The 25149-nt window shown below is 35.1% G+C and overlaps 2 protein-coding genes and 1 non-coding gene across 10 annotated transcripts; 2 read left to right on the forward strand and 1 right to left on the reverse strand.

Annotated features, from left to right (window-relative positions):
* Nucleotides 1-7278: 7278 nt before the first annotated feature.
* On the forward strand, nt 7279-17793 carry LOC101256147 (pyruvate kinase 1, cytosolic-like). 4 transcript variants are annotated; one of them, XR_738338.4, is made up of 18 exons: nt 7279-7542; nt 8123-8219; nt 9164-9261; nt 9369-9524; nt 10040-10117; nt 10499-10630; nt 10917-10997; nt 11149-11220; nt 11309-11398; nt 12946-13090; nt 13252-13340; nt 14477-14572; nt 14690-14757; nt 14934-15033; nt 15631-15690; nt 16982-17148; nt 17220-17266; nt 17369-17793. XR_738338.4 is itself a non-coding variant. In XM_069291770.1 (18 exons), exons 1-16 carry the CDS (start codon nt 7474-7476, stop codon nt 17132-17134), a joined length of 1584 nt encoding a protein of 527 aa, XP_069147871.1. In that variant the 5' UTR covers nt 7279-7473; the 3' UTR covers nt 17220-17266; nt 17369-17793. The 4 variants fall into 4 exon arrangements, 3 of the variants coding, with proteins under 3 accessions (XP_069147871.1, XP_010312578.1, XP_025883909.1); XM_069291770.1 differs by having other exon boundaries at nt 16982-17134; XM_010314276.4 differs by lacking the exon at nt 17369-17793 and having other exon boundaries at nt 17220-17352.
* A 573-nt stretch (nt 17794-18366) lies between these two features.
* On the forward strand, nt 18367-18439 carry TRNAR-UCU (transfer RNA arginine (anticodon UCU)). Its single transcript has one exon. It is a non-coding gene; the product is annotated as a tRNA-Arg (tRNA).
* Nucleotides 18440-18795: 356 nt separating this feature from the next.
* LOC101256441 (mRNA cap guanine-N7 methyltransferase 2) lies at nt 18796-25017 on the reverse strand. 5 transcript variants are annotated; one of them, XR_011212604.1, is made up of 11 exons: nt 24806-25017; nt 24427-24505; nt 23608-23702; nt 22960-23031; nt 22763-22872; nt 21374-21496; nt 21190-21282; nt 20647-20715; nt 19776-19901; nt 19568-19665; nt 18796-19265 (listed from the first exon to the last, which is right to left on the reverse strand). XR_011212604.1 is itself a non-coding variant. In XM_004249962.5 (11 exons), the coding sequence occupies exons 1-11, from the start codon at nt 24920-24922 to the stop codon at nt 19128-19130; spliced, it is 1083 nt and encodes a 360-aa protein (XP_004250010.1). In that variant the 5' UTR covers nt 24923-25016; the 3' UTR covers nt 18796-19127. The 5 variants fall into 5 exon arrangements, 2 of the variants coding, with proteins under 2 accessions (XP_004250010.1, XP_010312579.1); XR_011212605.1 differs by having other exon boundaries at nt 19776-19896; nt 24806-25016; XR_011212606.1 differs by having other exon boundaries at nt 18796-19407; nt 19776-19896; nt 24806-25016.
* Nucleotides 25018-25149: the final 132 nt, after the last annotated feature.

A 25149-nucleotide genomic window follows, 5' to 3' on the forward strand; every position in this document is an offset into this window, starting at 1 on the left:
GATGCAGGTAAATCCCTTATTTTATCGATTTTCGTGTGCTTATAAGTCCATAGATTTTTGGTGAACCAAAATCCGACGTGTTTATGCCCAATTTTTTTGTGGACGTCTGTATAGACGTTAACTATGAAGCAGTTGGCCCAGACGGTCAAAACTCAAAAACTGTCCATTTTCAAGGTCAAACGAGCCCCGAAACAGGTATACCCTATTTTTCCCATTTTCGTGTACTATAGTCCATAGATTTTTGGTGGTCCAAAATTTTGACGTCTTTTTGTCCAAAAATTTCATGGACGTCCATTAAGACGTTATCTATGACGACAGTTGGCCGTAACGGCCAAAATGAACCATTTTGAAGGTTAGACGAGCCAGAGTAGGTAAACCCCTCATTTTACCGATATTCGTGTACTATAGTCCATGATCTTTTTTAGTGATTCAAAATTTCAACTTTTTTTTTTGCCTAAATTTTTTGTGGACGTCCGTTAAGACATTAGCTATGGAGTCAGTTAGCCCTGACGGCCAAAACATACCATTGTGAAAGTCAAACGAGCCACGAAGCAGGTAAACCCCTTAGTTTACCAATTTTCGTGTGTTAGTTCAGGGATTTTTGGTGATACAGAATTTTAAAGTATTTTTTGCCCAAATTTATCATAGACGTCCGCTAAGACATTAGTTATGGAGTCAGTTGGCCCTAACGATCAAAATGACTCATTTTCAAGATCAAACGAAACCCGAAATAGGTGTACCTTATTTTGCGGATTTTCATGTTCTATAATCCATGTATTTCTAGAGATCCGAAATTTCTACGTCTTTTTTGCCCAATTTTCTCATGAACGTCCGTAAAGACGTTAATCTATGAAGACAATTGGCTTGACGGCCAAAATAGACCATTTTGAAGGTGAAACAAGCCCCAAGCAAGTAAACCCCTCATTTTATCAATTTTCGTGTGCTATAGTCCATGATCTTTTATGGTGACCAAAAATTTCGATGTTATTTTTGCCCTAATTTTTTGTGGAAATCCGTTAAGACGTTATCGATGGAGCCAGTTGTCCCTAATGACCAAAATAACCTCTTTTCAAGGTCAAATGAGCCCGAGCACCAATCCCCAATTTTACCAATTTTCGTGTGCTATAATTCATGGATTTTTGGTGATCTAAAACTCCAATGTCTTTTTTGCCCAAATTTTTTGTGGACGTCCGTTAATACGTTATCGATGGAGACAATTGGCCTTAACAACCAAAACAACTTTTTTTCACGGTCAAATGAGCCCCGAAGCATGTTAACCCCTAACTTTATCAATTTTCGTGTGCTATAGTCCACGACCTTTTTTGTTGATCCAGAATTCCGATGTCTTTTTTGATCAATTTTTTTTGTGGACGTTCGTTAAGACATTAGTTAGGGAACCAATTGGTCTTGATGGCCAAAACGATCCATTTTGAAGGTCAAACGAGCTCCAAAGCAGGTAAACCCCATTTTACCGATTTTCGTGCGCTATAGTCCGTGAATTTTTTGTGATCCAAAACTCCCACGTCTTTTTGCCCAAATTATAAATGCCTGTTAAGACATTAACTATAGAATCAGTTGACCCTGATGGACAAAAGACCCATTTTGAAAGTCAAACGAGCACCGACTAATTTTCTGATTTTCATATACTATAATTAATGAATTTTTGGTGATTCAAAATTTTGACGTCTTTTTAGCCTGAATTTTTCATGGACGTCCGTTAAGACGTTATCTATGCAATCAGTTGTCCATGAAGACCAAAACAGACCACTTCGAAGGTCAAACGAGCCCTAAAATAGGTAAACCTCTCATTTTACCTATTTTCGTGTGCTATAATCCACGATCTCTTTTGGTGATCTAGAATTTCAACATCTTTTTTGCCCAAATTTTTTGTGGGCATTTGTTAAGACGTTATCTATGGAGTCAGTTGTCCCTGATGGCCAACATGGTCCATTTTGAAGGTCAAACGAACAGGTAAACCCCCATTACCAATTTCCATGCTCTGTAGTCCATGAATTTTTCGTGATTCAGAATCTGACATCTTTTTTCCCAAATATATCGTGGACGTCCCTTAAGATGTTAACTATGTATCCAGTTGGCCCCGACGGTCAAAACGATCCATTTTCAAAATTAAACGAGCCTCGAAGCAGATATTCTCTATTTTACTAGTATTTGTGTACTATAGTCCATAGATTTTTGATGATCCAAAATTTCGACGTTTTTTTTGTCCAAATTTTTTGTGGATGTCCATTAAGACGTTATCGATGGATCCAGTTGGCCCTAACGTCCAAAACAGACCATTTTAAAGGTCAAACAAACCCCAAAAGAGGTAAACCCCTTATTTATCAATTTTTGTATGCTATAGTCCACAATTTTTTTGGTGATCTAAAATTAAGACGTCTTTTTGCCCAATTTTTTTTGGATGTCTGTTAAGACGATATCTATGGAACATTGGTCTTGACGGCCAAAATGACCAAATGAAGGTCAAACGAGCCTTGAAGCAAGTAAACCCCCAATTTTATTAATTTTCGTGTGTTATAATCCATGGATTTTTGGTAATCTAGTATTTTGATGCCTTTTTTGCCCAAATTTTTTGTGGACGTTCGTTAAGACGTCAATTATGGAGCAGTTTGACCTGACGGCCAAAATGTTCCATTTTTTAGGTCAAACGATCCCTGAAATAGGTATACCTCATTTTCATGATTTCCTGTACTATAGTCCATGGATTTTTGGTGATTCAGAATTTCGACGTCTTTTTTTGTTCAAATTTTTCATGAACGTTTGTTAAGACGTTATCTATGAATCATGATGGTCGTAATGGACAAAATGAACCAGTTTTAATGTCAAACGCGCCACAGAGTAGGTAAGCACCTCATTTTATCAATTTTCGCGTGTTATAATCCACGATCTTTTTTGGTTATCTCGAATTCCGATGTCTATTTTGGCTAAATTTTTTGTGGACGTTCTTAGCTATGAAGCCAGTTAGCCTTAATGACCAAAACAATTCATTTTGAAGGTCAAATGAGCTCCGAAACAGGTAAACCCCCCATCTATAGATTTTCGTGCTCTACATTCTATTTTTTTTGTGATCTAGACTTCTGATGTCTTTTTTGCCCATATTTTTTATGGAAGTGTTTTAAGATGTTATCAATAGAGCAAGTTGTCCCTCACGTCCAAAATAATTCATTTTATGGTAAAACAAACCCCAAAGAGTGTATACTCTATTTTGTCGATTTTTCGTATTCTATAATCCATGGATTTTTGGTGATTCAGATTCCAAAATTTTTTTTCTCAAATTTTTTATGAACGTTTGTTAAGACGTTATCTACATAGCTAGTTGGCCATAATGGCCAAAACGGACCATTTTGAAGGTCAAACGAACCTTGGAGCAAGTAAATCCCTCATTCATTGATATTCATGTTGTATAGTACACGATTTTTTTTGGTGATTTAGAATTCCAACGTCCTTTTTGCCCTAATTTTTTTTAGACATCCATTAAGATGTTAGATATGAATCCAGTTAGCCCTAACGGCTAAAATAATCCATTTTGAAGGTAAAACGAGTCCCGAAGCAAATAAACCCCCCATTTTATCAATTTTCATGTGTTATTATAGTCCATGAATTTTTGGTAATTCAAAATTTTGTCATATTGTTTGCCCAAATTTTTCATTGACGTCCATTAAGACGTTAGCTATGGAGTCAGTTGACCCCGACGGCCAAAGCAACTCATCTTCAAGGTCAAACGAACCCCGAAGAAGGTATAACCCATTTTGCGGATTTTCTTATACTGTCCATATATTTTTGGTGATCCAGAATTTTGATGTCTTTTTTATCCAAATTTTTCATGGACAGCCGTTAAGATGTTACCTATGGAACTAGTTGTCCTTGATGGCTAAAAATGACTATTTTGAAGGTCAAACAAGCCCAAAGCAGGTAAATCTCTCATTTTACTAATTTTTGTTTGCTATAGTCCACAATTTTTTTTTGGTGATCAAGAATTTTGATGTTGTTTTTGCCCAAATCATTTTTGTACATCCGTTAAGACGTTATTTATGGAGTCAATTGGCCCTAATGGCCAAAAAGACACATTTTAAGGTCAAACGAGCCCTGAAGCAGGCAAACTCCTAATTTTATCAATTTCGGTATGCCATAGTCCATGGATTTTTTGTGATCCAAAATTCCGACATCTTTTGTACTTACATTTTCCGTGGACGTTCGTTAACGTTAGCTTTGGATCCAGTTGATCCTGACGGCCAAACAATCATTTTCAAGGTCAAATGAGCTCCGAAGAAGGTATATCCCATTTTCAAGGTCCATGAATTTTGGGTGATCTGAATTTCAATGTCTTTTTTGCCCAAATTTTTCATGGATGTTTTTTCAGACATTATCTATAGAGCAGGTTGGTCCTCACGACCAAAACAAATCATTTTGAATGTCAAACGAGCCCCGGAGCAGGTAAAACCTTAATTTTATCAATTTTCATGTGCTATCTTCCACGATCTTTTTTGATGATCCAGAATTCTGACGTCTTTTTTGCCTAATTTTTTTGTGGACGTCCATTAAGACGTTAGCTATATAGCCAGTTGGCCGTGACGGACAACACAACCCATTTTGAAGGTCAAACGAGCCTCGAAGAAGGCAAACTCTTATTTTACCAATTTTCGTGTGCTATAGTCAATGGATTTTGGTGATTCAGAATTTGACGTCTGTTTTGCCCAAATTTTGTATGAACGTACGTTAAGACATTATCTATGGAGTCAATTGGCCCTGATGGCCAAAAGGGACCATTTTGAATGTCAAACGAGCTCCGGAGTAGGTAAACCACTAATTTTATCGATTTTTGTGTGCTATAGTCCACAATCCTTTTTGGTGATCTAGAATTTTAATGTCTTTTTTGCCTAATTTTTTGTGGACATCCGTTAAGACGTTAGCTCTGGAGCTAGTTGACCTTGACAGCCAAAACGATCCATTTTGAAGGTCAAATGATCCCCGAAGCAGGTAAATCCTCAATTTTACCGATTTTCTTATGTTATAGTTCATGAATTTTTGGTGATCTGGAATATCGATGTTTTTTTTGCCCAAATTTTTCATGGACGTCCGTTAAGACGTTAGCTATGTAGCCAGTTGACCCTGAAATTCCAATATTTGTTTTGCCCAAATTTTACATGGACGTCTGTTAAGACGTTATCTATTGAGCCATGTAACCTTGATGACCAAAACAAATCATGTTGAATGTCAAACGAGCCCCAAACCAGGTAAACACCTAATTTTATCATTTTTTGTGTGCTATAGTCCACGATCTTTTTTTGGTGATCTAGAAATCCGACGTCTTTCTTTGTCTAATTTTTTGTGGATGTCTTTTAAGACGTTAGCTATGGAGCTAGTTGACCATAACGACCAAAACGACCCATTTTGAAGGTCAAATGAGCCCCGAAGCAGGTAAAACTCTTATTTTACCGATTTTCGTGTGCTATAGTCCATGAATTTTTGGTGATCCAAAATTCTGACTTCTTTTTTGCCTAAAATTTTTGTGGACGTCTGTTAAGACGTTAGCTATGGAGCCAGTTGGCCCTGACTGCCAAAATGACCCATTTTCAAGGTCAAACGAGCCCCCAAATACGTATACTAATATTACCGATTTTCGTGTACTCTATTACAAATTAATTAATATTGAATAAAATAAACTGTAAATTTAAACACATAACATAAATGTATTAATTTGATGTAAACATCAGGTTCGAATAAGTTTTCTCTTTTTAAGTGCTTATTTTCACTGAAAAAAAAAGGAAATGACATATAACATGTTGTGATATACATATGTCTAGTCATTATCAAATCTTAACTTCATGTCATACAATCTTTTTCCTTTTTTTCTCTAAATGATTTTGGTTCATACAGCAATATAAAGATGATATTGAACTATGATATTTTCCATACCATTATTATTGTCCTATCAAGATCAAAGCCAAACTCCATTAAATGAAATTTAAATTTTAAAATAATTATAATAATAATAATAATCAAATTTTGAGTTCAATATATGAATTTAGTAGTAATTGCTTAAACATGAGATTATAAATGTATTACTAAGATATTTAGCAGTTGTTGCTTAAATATGATTATGTTACGTTTGTACTTAGGTAATTAGTGCATTATTTGGATTACAACCTTTTCATGTTAGTGACATTAGTCATGATCAATGATTATAAATTTAGAATTTAAATTTTAAAAATAAAATTATACAAATATTTAATAAGTAACATTTTACAAAATAAATTAATTAACTTTAAAATAAATAACGAACAATAAATGATAAAGCAAGGTGTTTTAATACGTGACCATGTTCTTATAAAAAGATGTTCAGAAATAATGGACAAGTGGTGACCACCATTAATATCCACATACATCAATATTGTACTAAAAAAAATAAAAATACACCGCAAATACAAATTAATAAATTAAAAGATCTATGTCGAACTAATTTATTTTTTAGTTATTCGTTTTGTCTCAATTTATATAATATTTTTTATTTTTTGATAGTTAAATAGTTTATGTTTAATCGAAAATTTAATTAAGAAATCCTAAATATTTTAAAATAAAATTTAATATTTGTAAACTACGTAAAAAGTACTATAAGCCATAATAATTGACAATTCAAAATATTTAAAAGATCTATGAAAAACTTACCGTCAAAGATAAACTTGTTTGAATGTTGAAATCTGAAAAGTGTCACTTAAAATGGAACGGGAGGAGTAAAATTTATATTATTTCTGTCCAACAATAATTGTTCATAAGTGTTTGATAACTTCTATACTCCCTCTATCCATTTATAATTGTCATGATTTTCATTTTTAGAGTCAAACGATAGAAACTTTGCCAACTTTTTACGATGCTTCTTTTCATAAGTAAAAAATGCAAATTATAACACTTTTCTTAATATCTAATATAGAGTTAATGTAATCTAATTTAACTTTAAAAATTAATTTAACTGATTTTCAAGAAACGCAATATAACAGAAAAAAGTGAATGGAGGAAATACTATTATTGACTTTGTTAAATTGAATGCTTCCAGATATATATTAAATGAAACTATCATTGTAAAAATAATCACAAAAGATGAATTATCTCTTGATTTCTTAAACTAGACAAGTATGATAACACCTATTATTGAACGGAGAAAATAATAGTTATTTATTTTAAAATATAATAAATATAACACAATCCGTTATTTCTAAAATTCAATGTTCATATATATATATTTGGACAAAATGAGAAAGAAAAGAAAAAAGAAACGGCTTTTGGATAAACCGAAAAGTTATTTAAAATATAAATTATTTCCCGGCCTCACTCACCAAATGCATTTATGCTACAATATTTTTACTATTTAAAGCAGTTTTGCTATCTCCATTATTCTACTATTTTTCTCTGAACTGAGCTCACTCACCGCAGTTTCAGTGACGATCGGCTACCGGAAAAATGCACTCGACGAACTTGCTTCTCGAAGAACCGATTCGAATGGCTTCGATTCTCGAGCCATCAAAGCCTGTGAGTGAAATTCTATTGCTTCAATTTGACTTTGTTTGATTCACTGTAGATTCATGATTTTGGTCAATTTAAGTTGAGGAATTTGTGTATTTTTTGGGAGAGTTGTACTCGTAATGTGCTTGAAGTGTTTGATTTGTGGTTTATGATCTGTTATTTACTAGTAGGTAGTTGTAGCATTACTTTGGTAGTATTTTTGTTCTACGATTTCTGTTACTATATGTAGTTTTTTGTTCTGTTACTATATGTTGAGGAATTTTTGGTTTTTTTGGGGAGAATTGTTTGCGTAATGTGCTTGCAGATGCTATGAGCTTAAAGTGTTTGATTTGTGGTTTATGATCCGTTAATTTACTAGTAATTGTAGCATTACTTCTGTAGTTTTTTTGTTCTACCATTTCTGTTACTAAATGTTATTTTAATTTGTACATCGATTATAGTATTATTTTGTTTTATGCTATTTTTTTTGTATTTTATCGTGGCTTTTTTACTTCGTATTACTTTTTCCCAAACTACTTTGTTGTGTTTTTTTTTTGAGCTGAGGATGGTTATGTTGTTGTTGATCTATTAAATGATGATTTTGCAGACGTTTTTTCCAGCAATGACGAAGATTGTTGGCACGCTGGGTCCAAAATCACGTTCGGTGGAGATTATCTCTAGTTGCCTTGAATCGGGAATGTCTGGTATGGTATCATATTTTAGCACTAGCTATGGGGGCAGAGTTGATGTCTGTGTAGTCTGTAGTGTTAAATTGGCCATTTGATTAACTAAAATGAATATGTTTGGGAACAAAACTTGAAACTATTGTAAAGGGAAACCTGGAGTACTAACCTCGATTATGTGCAAGTAGGGGAAGGGGCAGACCAGATTGGGTCTTATCTTGCATTCTGCAAGAGGTTGTTTCCGCAGCGTGAACCTGTGATCTCCTGGTCACACACTCACACTGAACATTGAGCCAAGGCTCCAAATGTTGTCACTTGTCAATAAGAATAAAGGGGAACTTCAGAAAACTAAAAAAGAAGCAACTAATGGACATCGAACCAGGGAAGACTTACACTAAGACATCTGCATTTTATATATTTGTGTATATATAGAGACTTTTTGTTGTTACTTTTTTCTTCCAAATAAAAGAATGCCTCTGTAATGTAAGTAAACCTGTGGAAAATATTTTCTCTCAAGTAATTTACCTGTTTTATATTTGTAAATAAAGTTGCTACTTTCATCCTACCAAGTATGGTTTGATATAATTCAGGATGGGAAATGAATTAGACAAATAGACCAGGCTTAACTGAGTGGTAAAATATGGTAGGAATAGATTTAAGTTATATATGCTGTTAGTGTAATGGTTTAGTGAATTTTAACCCGCAATAGCAGGTTAGTTTCCATTTTAATCAGTTTACAAGTTAATATGTATCAAGAGATTTACTTGTAATTACCTTACAGTGACTTGGTTGTGTAAGTATGTTTTACAATTTCAATCCATAAGACTTAAAAACGGTGTTCTTCAAAAGCTTGTTAGTAGCCTTCTGTGTGCTCCTTTGTTTCGAAAGATGCTGAGTGGCTGGAACTAAGCTGATAAAGAACATTGACACCACTGAGCTAATACTTCTGTTGTTGTGTATATTAGTGGCACGATTTGACTTTTCATGGGGAGATGCCGAATTTCACCAAGAGACATTGGAAAATCTAAGGGCAGCCGTCAAAAAATCAAAGAAGCTCTGTGCGGTAAGCTCGGTTGCTCCTGCTATTCCTACCAACTTCTCTGTTTATATAAGTCTGAATATATAACCTCTAAAATTTGTTATGGCCAACTATTCTCCTTCTCTTTTCAGGTTATGCTAGACACTGGTGGTCCTGAACTACAAGTTGTCAATAAGAGCGAACACCCAATTTCACTCCAAGCAGATTCCTTAGTTGTCCTGACACCTGATCAAGATAAAGAGGCTACACCAAATCTACTGCCAATAAATTTTAGTGGCCTATCAAAGGTAATTTCCCTAAGGCAAAAAGTATGTCTTTTCTGGGAGTTTATTGGAACTGCACCTCCAGGCTTCCTATAGCATTACATGCATAAAAGTACATTTTGAGGTTGAATTGAGTCTTATCAGGGGAACCATAGCAGTAGGAGGATATTTTAGACTGGTGTGCTGTGCTATTCACATCATGTTAGTTCTTAAATTCGACCTTCTTACTTTTGTCCAGGGAAATTTAAGTCAGTCAATTCCTTACTTGATTATCAGCAAACAATAGCTATTAATTTGCATGGCGGTTAAGATTGTGGACACTAAAACAAGGTTGCAGTATTGTCCATAGGGGTTGGTAAACAAGAACTGGGGAATCAACTGATGACAAGTTTATCAAAAAGGAAATCCAATTTCAAAAGTTTAGAATGATAGCTGGAAAATTACATCTGAGACTGTAAACGTAGAAGCATACTGATTTTAGTTCCCATCTTTGCATGAACCATGACATGTTCTGATGCTAAATTTTCATGATTTTGCAGTCAGTGAAGAAAGGAGACACTATTTTCATTGGTCAGTACTTGTTCACGGGAAGTGAGACTACCTCTGTGTGGCTAGAGGTGAGGCAGCATTGAAAAACAAATAATTTAAATGTTTGGACCAGCGAGATGATCGTTTTTATTTCATTTCAGAAATGTGAGAAAACTTTGTACCCCATCACTGTTCAATCCCCTCTACCCCTTTCCACAACACACAACGACACCAAAATAATGTGTGTGTGCGCGTTCACGCGTGTCTGTGAGAGAGGGAGAGAGAGCCAAAGCTAGAGTATGGCACTTTGCTCTCACTTGTAATAGCATAGTGAAGTTACTGTTAGAGTTACATGGGCCTTCCGTTTAGACTTTCTGCTGATGCAAGAAATCAATGTGAAAAAGAAGTGCAGCATGTGGTCAATGTTATACTAGTTAAATTTCCGCTCTCAAGAGTTCTCTACAATGCAGGTAACAGAGGTGAAAGGAGAGGATGTCGTTTGCTTGATTAAAAATTCTGCCACCTTGGCCGGACCATTGTACACATTACATGTCTCCCAGATCCGTATTGAGTTGCCAACTCTGACGGACAAAGATAAGAAGGTCTGTTGTTACCTAATATCGAAGTCTATCATTTTGCAATCAGTGTTTCACTCTCTCTAAATTTATGCCACATCATATTGGTCCGAGAGACTCCAAGTATTTTGTGTAGGCAGTACGAAAAACTAAATACTTAAGATTATTTTGGGAAGGACAGTTTGTTTGCTCATTAAGGTTCACATTGTACAGTTTAAAAACAACTCTGCAGAACTTATTGGTCAAATTTCGTTTAGAACTATGATACTCTCTAATGGTAAATTTTTCACTGTATATCTTGTAATTATTTTAGGTTATAAGCACTTGGGCCTTTCGAAACAAAATAGATATCCTTTCACTGTCATATACACGAAATGCTGAAGATGTTCGACATGTAAGGCTATTCTACAGAATTCTACTTTCCACTTTATTAATTTCAACATTTCCCTCACCTACGTAAGATCTGGATTACTCCTATGCGATCACTTCAGAAGTGAAGAAGCATATCTTGTAACAATCTAGTGGTTCTTCATGTTCTTGTTCAGGCTCGTGAATTTCTATCTAAGCTGGGTGATCTTGATCAAACACAGATTTTTGCTAAGATAGAAAATGTGGAGGTTAGTTACCTATTGAATACTCGGGGATTTATTTATGAAAAAAACTGCACAGTAGTTGGTATAAATTTTTCCTTGCATTTGCTTATAGGGAATGGGCAACTTTGATGAGATTCTCGAAGAAGCTGATGGCATCATTCTCTCTCGTGGAAATTTAGGGATAGATCTACCACCTGAGAAGGTCAGTGAATTCTCCTCAGTCTTTTCTGTGACATATTATTGATAATGATAAAACAGCCACCTCATTAAAGTGGCATATCATTAATGACATTCAAATGATCTACCAATTCAAACATCAGATGGTACAGAGAATTTCTTTTGGGTGGACGTGAGTGAATTTCCCGTTAGGGATGAAAAGTGATATTGCGGATTATGCAAAAATAAATGGGGTCCTGTTTGACGTACGTGCATGAGGCGCTGTCTCTTACTTAGAGTACTAAAAATGTATTGTGTGCCTTGATAATTTTGTGAATTAATTCATGCTTAGATGCCACACTGTTTAATCGGAATGATTCATTGGAAGGGCGATAATACACGACTTCTTTATGTTATTGATTTAAGAAAAATGTTATAATCTACGTAAAAATGTGTTGTGATTCGAAGATCAAATTAAAGGTTGAAAAGGAAACAATAACATATGAAGGGTAATCCCACAAAGTGGGTTTGGGGAGGGTGGGGTGTGTACGTAGACCTTACCCTACCTTGTGAAGGTAGCAATGTTCTTTTCAAAAGACCCTTGGCTCAAGTAAGGTTGGAAAGGCAAAAAAAATAAAACGAAGAAAGAAAGAAAGAGATAAAAGAAAAGCAACACAGTGTTCGACAAGCAGGGCAAATGACCAATATGCCCCCATGTACACCGTGATATCTGAACACGTTCGGAAATGTTGAGGCACATATATTGAGATACATTTAAATGTGTTTTGGGTCAACAAATGAGCAAAAAGCTACCTAAATAGTATCTTAATCACATCTAATGATTGATATTCTAGTGTCAGGACCTTCCATTCCTGTCACTTAGTCCTAGATAACTTTCATCTTTCCACTTGCAGAATTCTCGAGGAGGTCACCTTTGCTCCTTAATAATTCTTATAGTTCATGCGTTCCAATGACATTTGCTCTATATGCAGTGAGTGAGAGGTTCAGCTCATAGTCACGTCAGTGAATGAATCTGACTAAGGCAGCCAAACGTCTACTTAAATTCTTGCTTTCTTCTCATTATTACATGAAGGAACAGTTGTTGCACCTAAGAACAAGCTGGAAATCAAATCAATTGCTGGAGCTTGACTTCAACTCATGGATATTAGCTCATTATTAAACATTTTCTATAACCAAGTACTAGCTTGAAAGATAGCATGGAGTTTCATTGGGAATAGAATATGGAGAAGTTGTATTGAGAAGAGTAAAGGTGGACATCATAAAACATTTTATGCTATATAAGGGTTGAGCATTGATTTGCTTACTAATTTGAAGACACATGAATAGATGCAATGCACTTAACAAGCAAAGACAGTGACACATAAAATGGAAGTCCTCTCATTGAACTATATGTGGGCGAACAATATATTTGAATAATCTACGTGTGATTGAATAGTGCCTGATGGGTCCGGTGTTGAACTTCTTTTTGCTTCATTAGACTGTTTCATGTTGACCTACCCACTGACTGTGAGGCATTTTGCAGTTATCTAGGATAGATTTCTTTCTTTCTAACCAGATTATATTAATTACCAGGTGTTCCTATTTCAAAAGGCAGCTGTTCACAGGTGCAATATGGCTGGTAAACCTGCTGTGGTCACTCGTGTTGTGGACAGTATGACTGATAACTTGCGACCCACTCGTGCTGAGGCAACAGATGTTGCCAATGCAGTATTGGATGGTAGCTTCTGTTCTTTGACAGGCCTGTTGTCACATTAATTTGATATACTAGATTCCTATGAGAAAAATGGGGAATATATGCTAAATACTTGTGGTAGGTATAAACGTGCCTTTTTTGTGCTTGTCTCCAAGATGCTTCATATCAATTTTCTTTCATCCCAGGTAGTGATGCAATTCTTCTAGGTGCAGAGACCCTGAGAGGTCTATATCCTGTTGAGACTATTTCCACTGTTGGTAAAATTTGTGCAGAGGTAAATCTTACCTCGTTGCTGTTCTACATATGCCTTATGCCTACCATTGTGAATTCATTGTCAATGGACCCCTCATCGTCTTCTTTGAATCTTCTTTTCCCAGTTATGTCATTTGTTCTTTATACTATAACACTGTAATCATCAACCTTCAGAGTACAATTTCTACTGACTCAATGTCACATTTTTTGTAAGATTGAACAGTATCATATATATGGAGCACAAAGTACACCTAATATCAGAAATAGCAGTTAATAGAATAATGTACTCCTGTGTTGATGCCATATAAAGTAAAAGCTGTGTTGACTTGACGTATTACCATGATTGTGGTCCTACCTTACAAAAAGCACTATTATGTTGAATTCAATGTTTTTTCTTTATTCATAGTAGAACTGTTAAAATTCATTCTGAAGATCAGATAACTTTTCTAAAGCATACCCCCTAAAGTGAAATTGAGTGCGCCAAAAGCACTTTAAAATCATGTATAGTGAAAGTTCTAGATGTTTGAAAGGATTTCAGTTCATAAGTGGTGAAGTCTTAACATACATCAAAGGTACATGGATAGGCTTGCAGTAAGTAATTTTAAATGGCTCATGCTCAGTGCAAGTTGTTGGGGACAATCAATTGCTGCAATGGTGTGAATTAGTCATGCAGCTATGGAAGATATGAATTAGGAAACGTATTTAACTAGACCTATCTTCTCCATCTATTTTTCTTTTAAGGTCCTCTTCGGTGATGAGTTCACTATGCAACGAAGTGAAATACGAAGAGAAGTTCAATCTCTAGCTAAACTCGGATATACCACGGTTCAAGTGTATCTTCTACTACATTTTGTTGGGTAGGAGATGAATAACCTACTAAAGGCTGTGAATTTGGTTAATGACGTGCTAGTTAAGCCAGTACATTTTTCTAGTCAAGTTTGTGTTTAGCCAAAATGGCACAGGAGAGGAACAGATCTTTAACCAATCAATCATAATTTACATTGTGGCATAACCTTATCTTTTTGTGTTTCATATTAGCCTTTTAAAATTCACTTTGTGCCTTCCAAGGCGGCGTCTTGTTGATTTCAATGTAGTCAGATGATAATTCTGAGTTTCTCTTGTATATTTTTACTTCTAAAATTAGTTCCACCATTCCAGGCAGAAAAGGTTTATAATCAAGATGTCTATTTTAAGAGGGCTGTTAAGTGTGTGGGAGAACCAATGACTCACTTGGAATCTATTGCTTCCTCAGCGGTATGTTGTTTCTGTGCTCATGTTAAGTTTTTGGTTAGGTTGGAGGAAACGGCGTCATAGACTTTAAGATTCTAGTATTGACATGAATACTGTCTGTTCTGCTTTTATTTTATTAAGGTACGCGCTGCCATCAAGGTCAAGGCATCTGTTATTATCTGCTTCACTTCTTCAGGGAGAGCTGCGAGGTCTCTCTTTTCTTCTCTCTCTCTCCAAACATCATATTTGCTATCCATTGATGTAAATTGTGTATATCTGTCAAAGACATCCTTACCAGACCTTCTCATCAAAGAATGCCATGACATTCTGAAGTCTATCCTCTAGTGCAGAAAACTCAATTTATAAGCTTTTACTGATGATGCAGATTGATAGCTAAGTATAGGCCACCGATGCCAGTTTTATCTGTTGTCATTCCTCGTCTCAAGACAAACCAACTGCGCTGGACATTCAGTGGTGCATTTCAGGTAATCATGTTTCTTAAAGGACTTCCTTTTTTTTAAAAGAAAAATCAACTTATATGTACATTGATATTACCATCATGTTACCTGTGCCAAATTGAAGTGCATCTTTTACCTATATGTAGAACAAGTTAAGATCCTACTATATGGATTTGCCCCTAACAAAATGTGGTACATCTCCTTTCACTAATTGATGATATATTATTCTTCGGACTAGATGGTTCAATAATGACACATCTTTATTAGAGATAATCTGATTCATCATACCTCCTATGAATGTATGCATTATTTTCTGGGCAGATGCTAAGGCGGTGCTTGCTCGAAAATGAAACCCAATTTTTGCAAAAATTGTGTTTTGAAAAAACACCCAATAATTCTGTTGTGAAGCAACTATTTGAATCCTGTTAGACTGTCTATTTTCCCAACTACTACTTAATTACTCAGACTGATGCTTGGTGTTAGAAAAGGTTTATTGGGATGCTAATAAAGCTCTTCTTCTGATGCTTTCTTTTTTCATTCTTTAATTCATATTATCATAGATGATGTATCATTGGCAAATCGAAAATGAAACTGATTTTATTGCATTGATGACTTAAATGACAGGCTAGGCAGTCTCTTATTGTTAGAGGAATTTTCCCCATCCTTGCAGATCCAAGACATCCGGTATGAAATTTTTTCATCTGTTCCTCCCTAAATAAGTGATTTCTTTCTAGAGCTACTGCAGTTCTGATTAAAAGATTATGTTAACCAACATGGAATTGTGAAGTGCGTGATTAACAATATCGCTTGACCTCATCTTGTATTAGTTCTTCTGTATTATTTTATGAGCAAAATATTAAAGGTAAGAGAATACAATGACAACTACACATCATTCAAGCTAGTTGTGGTCGGCTATATGTATCCTTATTACCCCCTCTGTTCGCTTTATTTGACACTACTTCTTTATTAGTCCGTTTAAAAAAGAATAACACACTGCTTTTATAGCTACACACGTGTTATTGCATGGTTTAGATGACAAGCTTTAAAGTCCCTTTTTCCCTTAACCGTCGTGCCGAGTTGAACTATGACAAACAAAGTGGAATAGAGGTAGTACATATTTTGATCCATTGTTGACTCATTTTATTCCAACATTATATAATTCTGGTTCTCCAACAATAAAATTCTCCACAAACATTAGACCTAATGCGTATGGAACTACATGGGTAAGACTTAATGTCATCTAGTTAGTATATATTGGCCACATGATTTTTTTCAGTTGTGTTTTGTCTTGCTCGAGTTTGCCTTTTCTGAAGACATATTCAGTTAAATAGTCACCAGAAGACTTGCCATAAAGTCATAATCAAAATCTAGTTGAGTAAGTTCTGGTCATTGGAATCTTGTCAGAAAATCTTCAGTCATGGACATCTCGTCAGGAAAGTTCCAATTTTCAGAAACTTGCCAAAAAATCGACTGGCGGAAAATGACTAATATTGATTGAAAAAGGTTTGGAAATAGTGGTGGCTTTAGAACTGTCCCTAAAGAAACCGTTATATGACTAGATCAGACACTGGAAAGGAGTGTATATGCTGCTGGAAGAGTCACGAAAAGAGACAGGGCGATCAGTTACTGGATATATCTTTCTTAAAATGTTAAGAATAAGAAAGAAAAACAAGGTGAATGAAATGGAAGTTACTTATGCTGCTGTTTAGATTGTAGAGCCTTTGTACCATGTGAGTAAAATAAAAAGTTCAAGACGAAAGATAATTTAAGATGATGTATAAATAAGTTGATAAGCATAAAAGATAAAAATGTCATATATAACTTACATTTAATCCGAAAGGGAAAAGAACTTTGGGAAGTGCATGATAGTCCTTCTGGCCTTTATAACTTCATAGTTACTGTAACCTTCTTTCTTCTTGTTAGTGTGTTCGGTGTAGCGTGGCGAGAACATTGACTTTGTTCTTTCCTTCTTCAGGCTGAGTCCGCAAATGCAACTGATGAGTCGATATTGAAGGTTGCACTAGACCATGGGAAAACAGCTGGTGTTATAAAACCACATGACCGAGTTGTTGTTTTCCAGAAAGTTGGTGACGCATCTGTGGTGAAGATCATTGAGCTTGAAAATTAGGCTAGTACATCTTTGTATGTTTCACTCAGAGCATTCTCAAGTTAACAGAATGCATGAAAACCATCTAATGGAGCTATAAAACCAGGTTGATCCATGGCTGTAATAATTGCTCCGGACCGATGTAAATCCTCTGTAAGTAATGCTTACCACTTTAAGTTGTAAGATTATTATCTTTTAAGACGCTGTCATCTTTAACAAATCTCTTTTTTTTTCTCTAATCCATATGTTGTGTAGGCTGTGAAGGGTGTCAACCTACTTTGCTTCACTATTTTTGTGTATCAAATAGTATTATATATATCTTCAGGTAAATAAGTAGTTATAATTGCTATCTTATGAATGGAGTAGTGATATATAAGAACCTTCTTTTCTTGATGATAACAAACTCTTCATAGGAAGATTGTCAAACATTTGTTCTAGGAGAGTGAAATCATCAAGAATTCAAGATTAATTCAAGAGTAAACCTTCTATTAGTGAAGTCGTATACCTTTAGGGGTTGTTTGGTTGGAAACAAGTTATTCAGGATTAATTGTTTCGGATAAATTATTCCACAGTGTATGTAGGATAACTTATTCCGGTATGAACGGTGGGATATATAATCCAAGGATTATCTAATACCTTTAACCAAATACAAAATAAAATAATCTTGCATTTTATCATGATATTATTATATCTTATACCTCACATCAAACAACTTTGTATATATGGCTGAATCGGTGAAACTATGGAGAATAAGAGTCCGTTTGAATTGATCTATCATTGGTGTTTTTAAGTATTTGTCTAAGTAGCTACTGATTTATTGGACATTAAAACTATCAGTTAATTACTTCATATAAAAGTTGAATGTAAACATTCTGAAACTAAGAAGTTCAATACTGTTATTTTCGTTGGATAAAACAAGCAACATATACAAATTTAATTCTTATAAAGAATTTTAATGATGAATAATTCCATTGAAAAACAAAACCATAGGCAAAAGCCAATACAATATCAGATGTTAAATTTTTTATAATAGCAAAATACAAAGAGAAGGGCGTCCTTTTCTGAGTTTTAAGTTCATGGAAAACATTTTAATCTTCACACGATAGGAATAAAATTTGTGTATCACATTATGCTCCTACATTTCACTTATGGAATTACGTCAAGCAGCTGTTGACAAACTAGTGGTGTAATAAATTGAGAGGTGTCAGAAGTGTTAGAATAGTAAATTAATTTGTAGTGATACTTAATAAGCAGCACCCGTGGCCTAATGGATAAGGCGTCTGACTTCTAATCAGGCGATTGTGGGTTCGAGTCCCACCGGGTGTGTTTGATTTTTGTTCTTCTTTTTTTCCTTGGACACGTTGAATTACACTGAGTATGGAGAAAATCATTGGACTTGTTGACAAAAGCGAAAGTTCTGTGGAATAGTCATAGATATATACCATTACACCGAGTATGTTATTGTTATGCGAAAAAATCATCGAACTTGTTTGACAAAAGAGAGCGAAAGTTTTGCGGAGAAGTCATAGATATATACCATCACACTAATGCGGAGAAGTCATAGATATATACCATCACACTAAGTATGTTATTGTTATGCAGAAAAATCATTGGCGTGAGTGTGTGTGTGTGTTTTACTCATTCACAACTAAGTGTCAATACCTATAGCAACATACAGGCCATTAGCTGCTCAACACTCACATTATCAAATAAAATTGACAAACACTTCCAGTCAAAAAATGTAACCTCGAAATCACTTGACATCTATGACTACATGAAGGAAGCTGTTCAATTTTCGTCAAGCCAGTGAAGATGAATCTTCCAATGGTTAATTAGTACATTGATTGGCTAGTTCCTAAAAGGGATCTATTCTATATACAACAAGCCAACCTACTAATCAAAATGTCTATATCCATTGTACAACAAAACGAAGGATATAATAATTCAACGCCAGGAGGTCACGCCTCTTCTGACGTGATCCTTCAAACTTCCATCCAATGTCTACTCTATCACATCAAATAGCTTCGGGGAAACGTAATTCTGCAGGACCAGGACCTAAAATCCCTTTTTGCTCAGTTATCTTGCCTAACCCTATAGACGAATCAGTCTGTCCATTCTCCTCTTCATTCCACAAAATGACTTGCCATTCCATCTGGATCACGAGGAGACGAGCTTAAATTATACAGTAGACTACTAGGAATAACATTGAAAGCCTGGTAATAGAAAGTAGCAAAGTACAAGCATGTCCTCTGCCAAGAAACCACTCCTGTAGATAGTTTCTTTCAACCAAGATGCTGCTAATCCAAAGAATCAAACAATCATTCAATAGGATGGATCGTTTATTTCCCAACCATAAATTATGCGGACTTTCCATGAATAATTATGCTGCCTACACACAGGATGAAGATCTAATCAAATCGAACAAATACCTCAAAAGTGGAGTAGAAACCTTACCTCATCAAGATAGTGGCTTCCAACAGGCAAAAATGGAGTTGTAAGTGGAGGTGCAATATCCGGATCATGCTTTTGAAATATGAATGTGGTGTATAGACCTGCATAAGAAAAATACCGCAAGGATAGGAGGATATGAGTGGAGGATGTTGTAATACACGACCAGAACCAGATTTTAGTGGATGGTCAATGCAGTGAATAATCTGATTACCTAAAACGTCATACGATCTGGGAAGAAGTCTGCCCCTGGGATCAAAAAAGTTATGACCGGCGTCTTGTAGCATTCCGAGAAATTGTGCTCTATGAATGGAGTAAAATGAAGGAAGGATCAGCTGTTCTGATTAAAGAAATTAATCAGAAGAACTTTATTTGGAGACTAAACATGCTTGAAACAATGGTCTAAACAACAGACACTACTAATAATGTAAGAAAATAGCACCAAAAAGGCTAAATAAATGAAGCAACTTTATCAAACTATCAGTTATTTCTGCTAAAAATAATAGAACTGTGGTATGTTAAACCTTAATTTAAGCAATAATTCCATGCTGGAGTTATTCCTGTCCAGCTAACAACCCTCATAAACCTTCTAAAGAAATCAATAAATTTTAACAACCAAAAGAAAAGGAAAAGTAGACATAATTAGAAAAATAAAATCAGTATACTATAAGTGACCCATTAAATTCTTAAAAGGTAGGAAAAATGATCAAGTGATGGGAAACCATTTTCTTCCGCACTTGCTAGGAAATATTATGGTGTACTTGGTGAGACAAAGACTGAACACTTCACAACATGATAAAAGTTGATCTGAAGTTGGGTTCCCACCCAATAATACATCCATCTGAGTACTATGCAAGGCATGTATACACTACTTTTTGGCATGTGCATTGCCATGAAGAATATAAATTCCCTATGCAATAAACTATCACATTTTAAAGTTAAACTTCAAGAGAATCATCACTTTACCTTCATGGCTTCATCAATGATGTGATAAAAATTCAGGTAATTTCATATGATAGATTAAGATGGTAAACAAGCAAAATGAAACAGCCATGATGGTGAAGTTGTAAGTTACAATCTATTACCTGTTATCATCATAAAAATCTGTCAAGTTCTGAATCTCCGTGTGCTCAAGGCCAGCCTCTCTCGCCAACCTGAGGAATATGACTTTACAAGTTAATTATAGGATTTATTTACATTGACAGGATAAGAAAATAAGCTAAGCTAAAATATTTCTTCCCATTTTGGAAATGCAAGAGCACAAATGTTGACATCTGAAACTCAAAAAATCACACAAACAAACCAAAGAAGCATACAGATAACCTACTAGATCTGTAGAACATTGTGAAATAGAATACCCAAATTCACATTACGAGAACAAGTTTGGTTATTCCCATATCTGAAAAGGCGTGATTTCAAATAGTTGAACATTGGAAAAATAGAACTATCATAGTGGATCATGATTGGAGGCATGTCAGGGTTCCTCCCTGATGGCAGGGCTTACTAAGAAAAGTGGAGTTCAACAAAGGGGTCTCAAGTGAAATATAGAGAGAGATATGGGGTGGGGTGAAGGTAACAGAACACAACAAACCCAATTGAAATTTGACAGGGAATATTGCTGCATTAACCTGAGCAGGCTTGGAAAATGAACCAAACATTGGGTTTCAGCAGAGATGTCACTTGCAAACTTCAATTGATACTTCTTACCAAAGAAAGGAAACCTGAAATCCAATTCACAACATAAACATAATTAATCGCTCAAAAGAGACGCATTAAGAACAAACATAAGTGGGTGCCAAGTGGATTCCATACTTTTCTTCCTCAACCTCGAAAGTGATCATGTAATTTTCTGATCTAATACAACTAGGAACAATGTTTGGTTTCATCCCACCGCTCCTATTATGGTATGCTTCAACATTCTTCTGGTACTTTGCCCTATGACAACCACATGGTCAAATGGAGTGCAAACAACCAAACAAGATTTAGCAGAATCTTGAGATAAAATAACTTATACAAAGAGAGACAGAACCAGCATGAGTGGATCTCAACAAAGCCTTGAACCAAATAAGATCCCCATGCCAACTAGACTTACAAATCATCTTATTGCAATATACTTTTATGAGTTGAAAAAATATATATTCAACGGCATATAAGAAATAAACACACTCTGATCAAGAAATCAGCATACTTACAATACCCGCAAAAGGCAAGAAATGAACAAAAGAAAGCACATGAAACAAGCTATAGATTCTGAAGTATGCCTCTTACTTATATGTCATACTTCATCCAGAAAATGTAACTAATGTGTATCTAATGTATAAAGGCAATTACAGAAGCAAGAGGGATAGACAACCCAACTACTTACAAAAATGAGATATTGATCGTTTCTTTTTTATAAGGTTATATTGATCGTTTCTTTTTTATAAGGTTAAGTGTTTAGTGTTTACTGATAAATAAGTACAAAGAGGGTACTACAAAAAGGAAACTGAGATATTGATAAAAGGATTTTACAGCCCATAAACAACGAACTTATCTTTTTCTTTCTCAATTTGTTGAATAATGTCAATTATCACTATGAAGAATCATGACTTACTATGATGTCCAAACACCTAGAGATTCTGCTATCCTCCATTCCTCTCAGGCTCAGTTAAATCCAGGTTGTGTGCTTCACCTCACTTAAGAGCTCTTTAGTGTAGGCACTAAGGTACTAAAGCATTGTTGAGTGTTTTTGAAAGAGCAATAATAAGATAATATTATAGTTGGTAAACTGATGCATGAATTATTGGAAAAGATTAAGCATGTATGTTTTGTGATTGACAATAGGAAAGGTAACCCAGTGCACAAAAATTAAAAGTTTAACATAAGGAAAGTAGAAACCTAGCTCTAAAAACATTTCATCTAAACCAGACTTGATGGATACAAAACATTTCATCTAAATCGTCGTACATTTGGATCACTTTGTGCATTTTTGTTTGAATGCATCATCCATGAAGCAATAACCCCATACTTCACCTCATTTTATCGCTTTAAAATTTAAGCCACAAATCTATGGTTTTTTAATAACACCAGTGACAACAAAAGCTAGTTTAAAGCATTAAAAAGACCCCCCACTTTGCAGTCCCCCACCCCACCCCACTTCAGCAAATGAAGAGAATATATACTACAAATATGTGAATCAGTCATCCGATTTCAGTTTCGTACCATATAGTAGATGAGTCAGGAGTAATACCAAGAAAGTAACCCCCAGGTTTAAGCAAAGCTGATACATTATGCAATAGCCTCCTTGCTTTCTCTTCACTATCAAAGCACGCCTGCAAGTAAATATCAGATTAATGTCAATGCAACTAACAGATGCTAGAAGTGTATATAAAGAAGACACTAGTACAAGAACAGCTAACCTGTAAATTGTGCATGCAGAAAACAACATCGGCCTGCTTTTCCTTGTCCTTCCAAAATGATTCTATATCTTCCTGCACAAAAATGTACACTCATATAATTGCCAACTAGACAGAAACATACAACAAACCTCATAACTGAGAACACAATAAACATCCATACAGTTCGGCTTTCTGTTGATGACATCACACATAAAGGCAATATTAACAGGAGCAAACAATTTACTCAATAACACTGCTCTGAATTGCTGAAAAGCAACCAGTCACACAAATAAGAAAAAGGATAAGAAGAATCAAGGCACTAAAACAAATTTCGACAAAACAAAAGGAACGGCAAGAGACCAAATAGGTACTTGCACACTGACTACTTGAAATGCGAACTATATCAGTTAAGTGGGGAGGGGTTGAGGATTCAATCTTTCACAGGAAAAGCTCATTTCAGCCTTGGAGGTGAGGTAGATAACACTTCAACGCTCTTGGCTATTTTACTTAAAACAGCCAACAGAAATTGATCGAGAGTAAAATATAAAGCAGCAAACCAACTGCCAAACAGAATCTGATAATGAAAACCAACAGAATACTGGATTCACAAGTTCAATTAGCATAGACCAAATAAAATACGTCCAGAAAAGGAATAGTTGTTGAACTCACAATACAAAGATCGAGCTCAATGAACTCAGATGTGTAAGCCTTCCGCTGACTCTCCCACGCTTCCTTCACTTCATTCACTCCCGAAGCTTCCACATCTATTCAACACAGTTCCAAATTTTAAGCTACAATCAGTGGGTATCTATGTACTTCTCTCAGGTTCAATTAATATGAGGGAGTTTGACTGTATGCGGAGTTTAAGAAAGAAAGATTTTTTATGCATAAGCTATATGTGTGTGTGTGTGTGTGTGTGTGTGATATACCAAAGCACCTTTAGTATCTTGTTCCTAAACATATTATTGATATCAGTAAAAGCATGGCGTTAAGGGAAAATAAAAAAATGACAAAATTAAAAAGTTTCTGATGACAAAGACATGTCAATTTTCTTTAGAATCACAAAAGAGGAAGAGTGTCATACAAAATAAAATAGATACTATGTATGAGTATATATGTGCAAGTGTATTGTGTGTTTGCACATATATATACAATGTGTTTGTGTATCTCAGGCTTAACGCTAAGTCAGTTATTCGCATACATTAAAGCCTTTGGTGGACAGAGTTACCCGGTAACTTTGTTGGTGAGAGGTACTAGCTGGTAATTCTAACAAGGGGATTCAAAAAGAAATTCTTATGCCAAGAGAATCAAAAAGATATCATTTTTCCCTATTTCAATAGTATAATTTTTCAACAAACGGGATTCAATTGCACATCTATGCCTCCTCCCCTAAGGTAAGCATGTCCAGAGGTAACAAGCACCCATAAAATTATTCAAGATGCTCTTCTTAAGAAAAAAAATGAAACAGAAGAGTAATGATCATCCTACCAATGCCAATATAGTGACCAATTTGAGCTTCATCCCACTTCTCCACATCAGGTACTTTTCCACAATACATATCACATACCTACATAATACATGTATCAGAAATTTTCCATATACATCAACACCCGCCGAACTAGAATTTTGAATTTATGAGTTCTACATTCTAGAAACTGCATTTTACTTGATTCATGTTTTTTTTTAAAAAAAAAAACATAAAAATTGACTAATTCTACCTAATACGCTGCAACCTCCCACAGGTATCAAGTAACCATACATATCAAGTGAATTTTCAACTACAAGTAGAGATTTTGAGCAAAACGAAGGTGTATCTCCGCCATAACATTACAAGTGAAGCATAGTAGTGAGAGTAAAGAGTACATACAGTGGCATATGGGGAGACGAAGATACCGATAAGCACATTTTTGACGAAATCGAGAAGTCGATGGTGAGTTGACTCGGCAGGTCTGTGAATCGGGAATGAATTCGCCATCATCATCATCGCCTCTAAAACCCACACAAAAACCCTACTGCTCTCGTTCACTTGTAACAGCCATAGTTGCTCTTCATTTAATTCAACTTTTTTTTATTGGGCTGATTTGATTTTGTGTTTTTTTATTTAAATAAAAATACAAAGATTGAGAAAACTACTAAAAATATCTCTAATTTTAGGGTGAAATGTTAATTTCGTGTTTGAATTATATTAAACTTAAATATATTCTCGATTTG

Source organism: Solanum lycopersicum, chromosome 11 (genome assembly GCF_036512215.1).
Source record: "Solanum lycopersicum chromosome 11, SLM_r2.1".
Taxonomy (NCBI): domain Eukaryota; kingdom Viridiplantae; phylum Streptophyta; class Magnoliopsida; order Solanales; family Solanaceae; genus Solanum; species Solanum lycopersicum.

Excerpts from the sequence above, each read along its gene's own strand:
- LOC101256147 (XM_069291770.1), top strand. The coding sequence starts at position 7,474 with ATGCACTCGACGAACTTGCTTCTCGAAGAACCGATTCGAATGGCTTCG. Across the intron at positions 9,262-9,368 it reads AATCAAAGAAGCTCTGTGCG|GTTATGCTAGACACTGGTGG; the intron begins GTAAGCTCGGTT and ends TTCTCTTTTCAG. Across the intron at positions 10,118-10,498 it reads CTACCTCTGTGTGGCTAGAG|GTAACAGAGGTGAAAGGAGA; the intron begins GTGAGGCAGCAT and ends TCTACAATGCAG.
- LOC101256441 (XM_004249962.5), bottom strand. The coding sequence starts at position 24,922 with ATGATGATGATGGCGAATTCATTCCCGATTCACAGACCTGCCGAGTCA. Across the intron at positions 21,497-22,762 it reads CCTGACTCATCTACTATATG|GGCAAAGTACCAGAAGAATG; the intron begins GTACGAAACTGA and ends TGGTTGTCATAG. Across the intron at positions 19,266-19,567 it reads GAAGCCACTATCTTGATGAG|ATGGAATGGCAAGTCATTTT; the intron begins GTAAGGTTTCTA and ends CTCGTGATCCAG.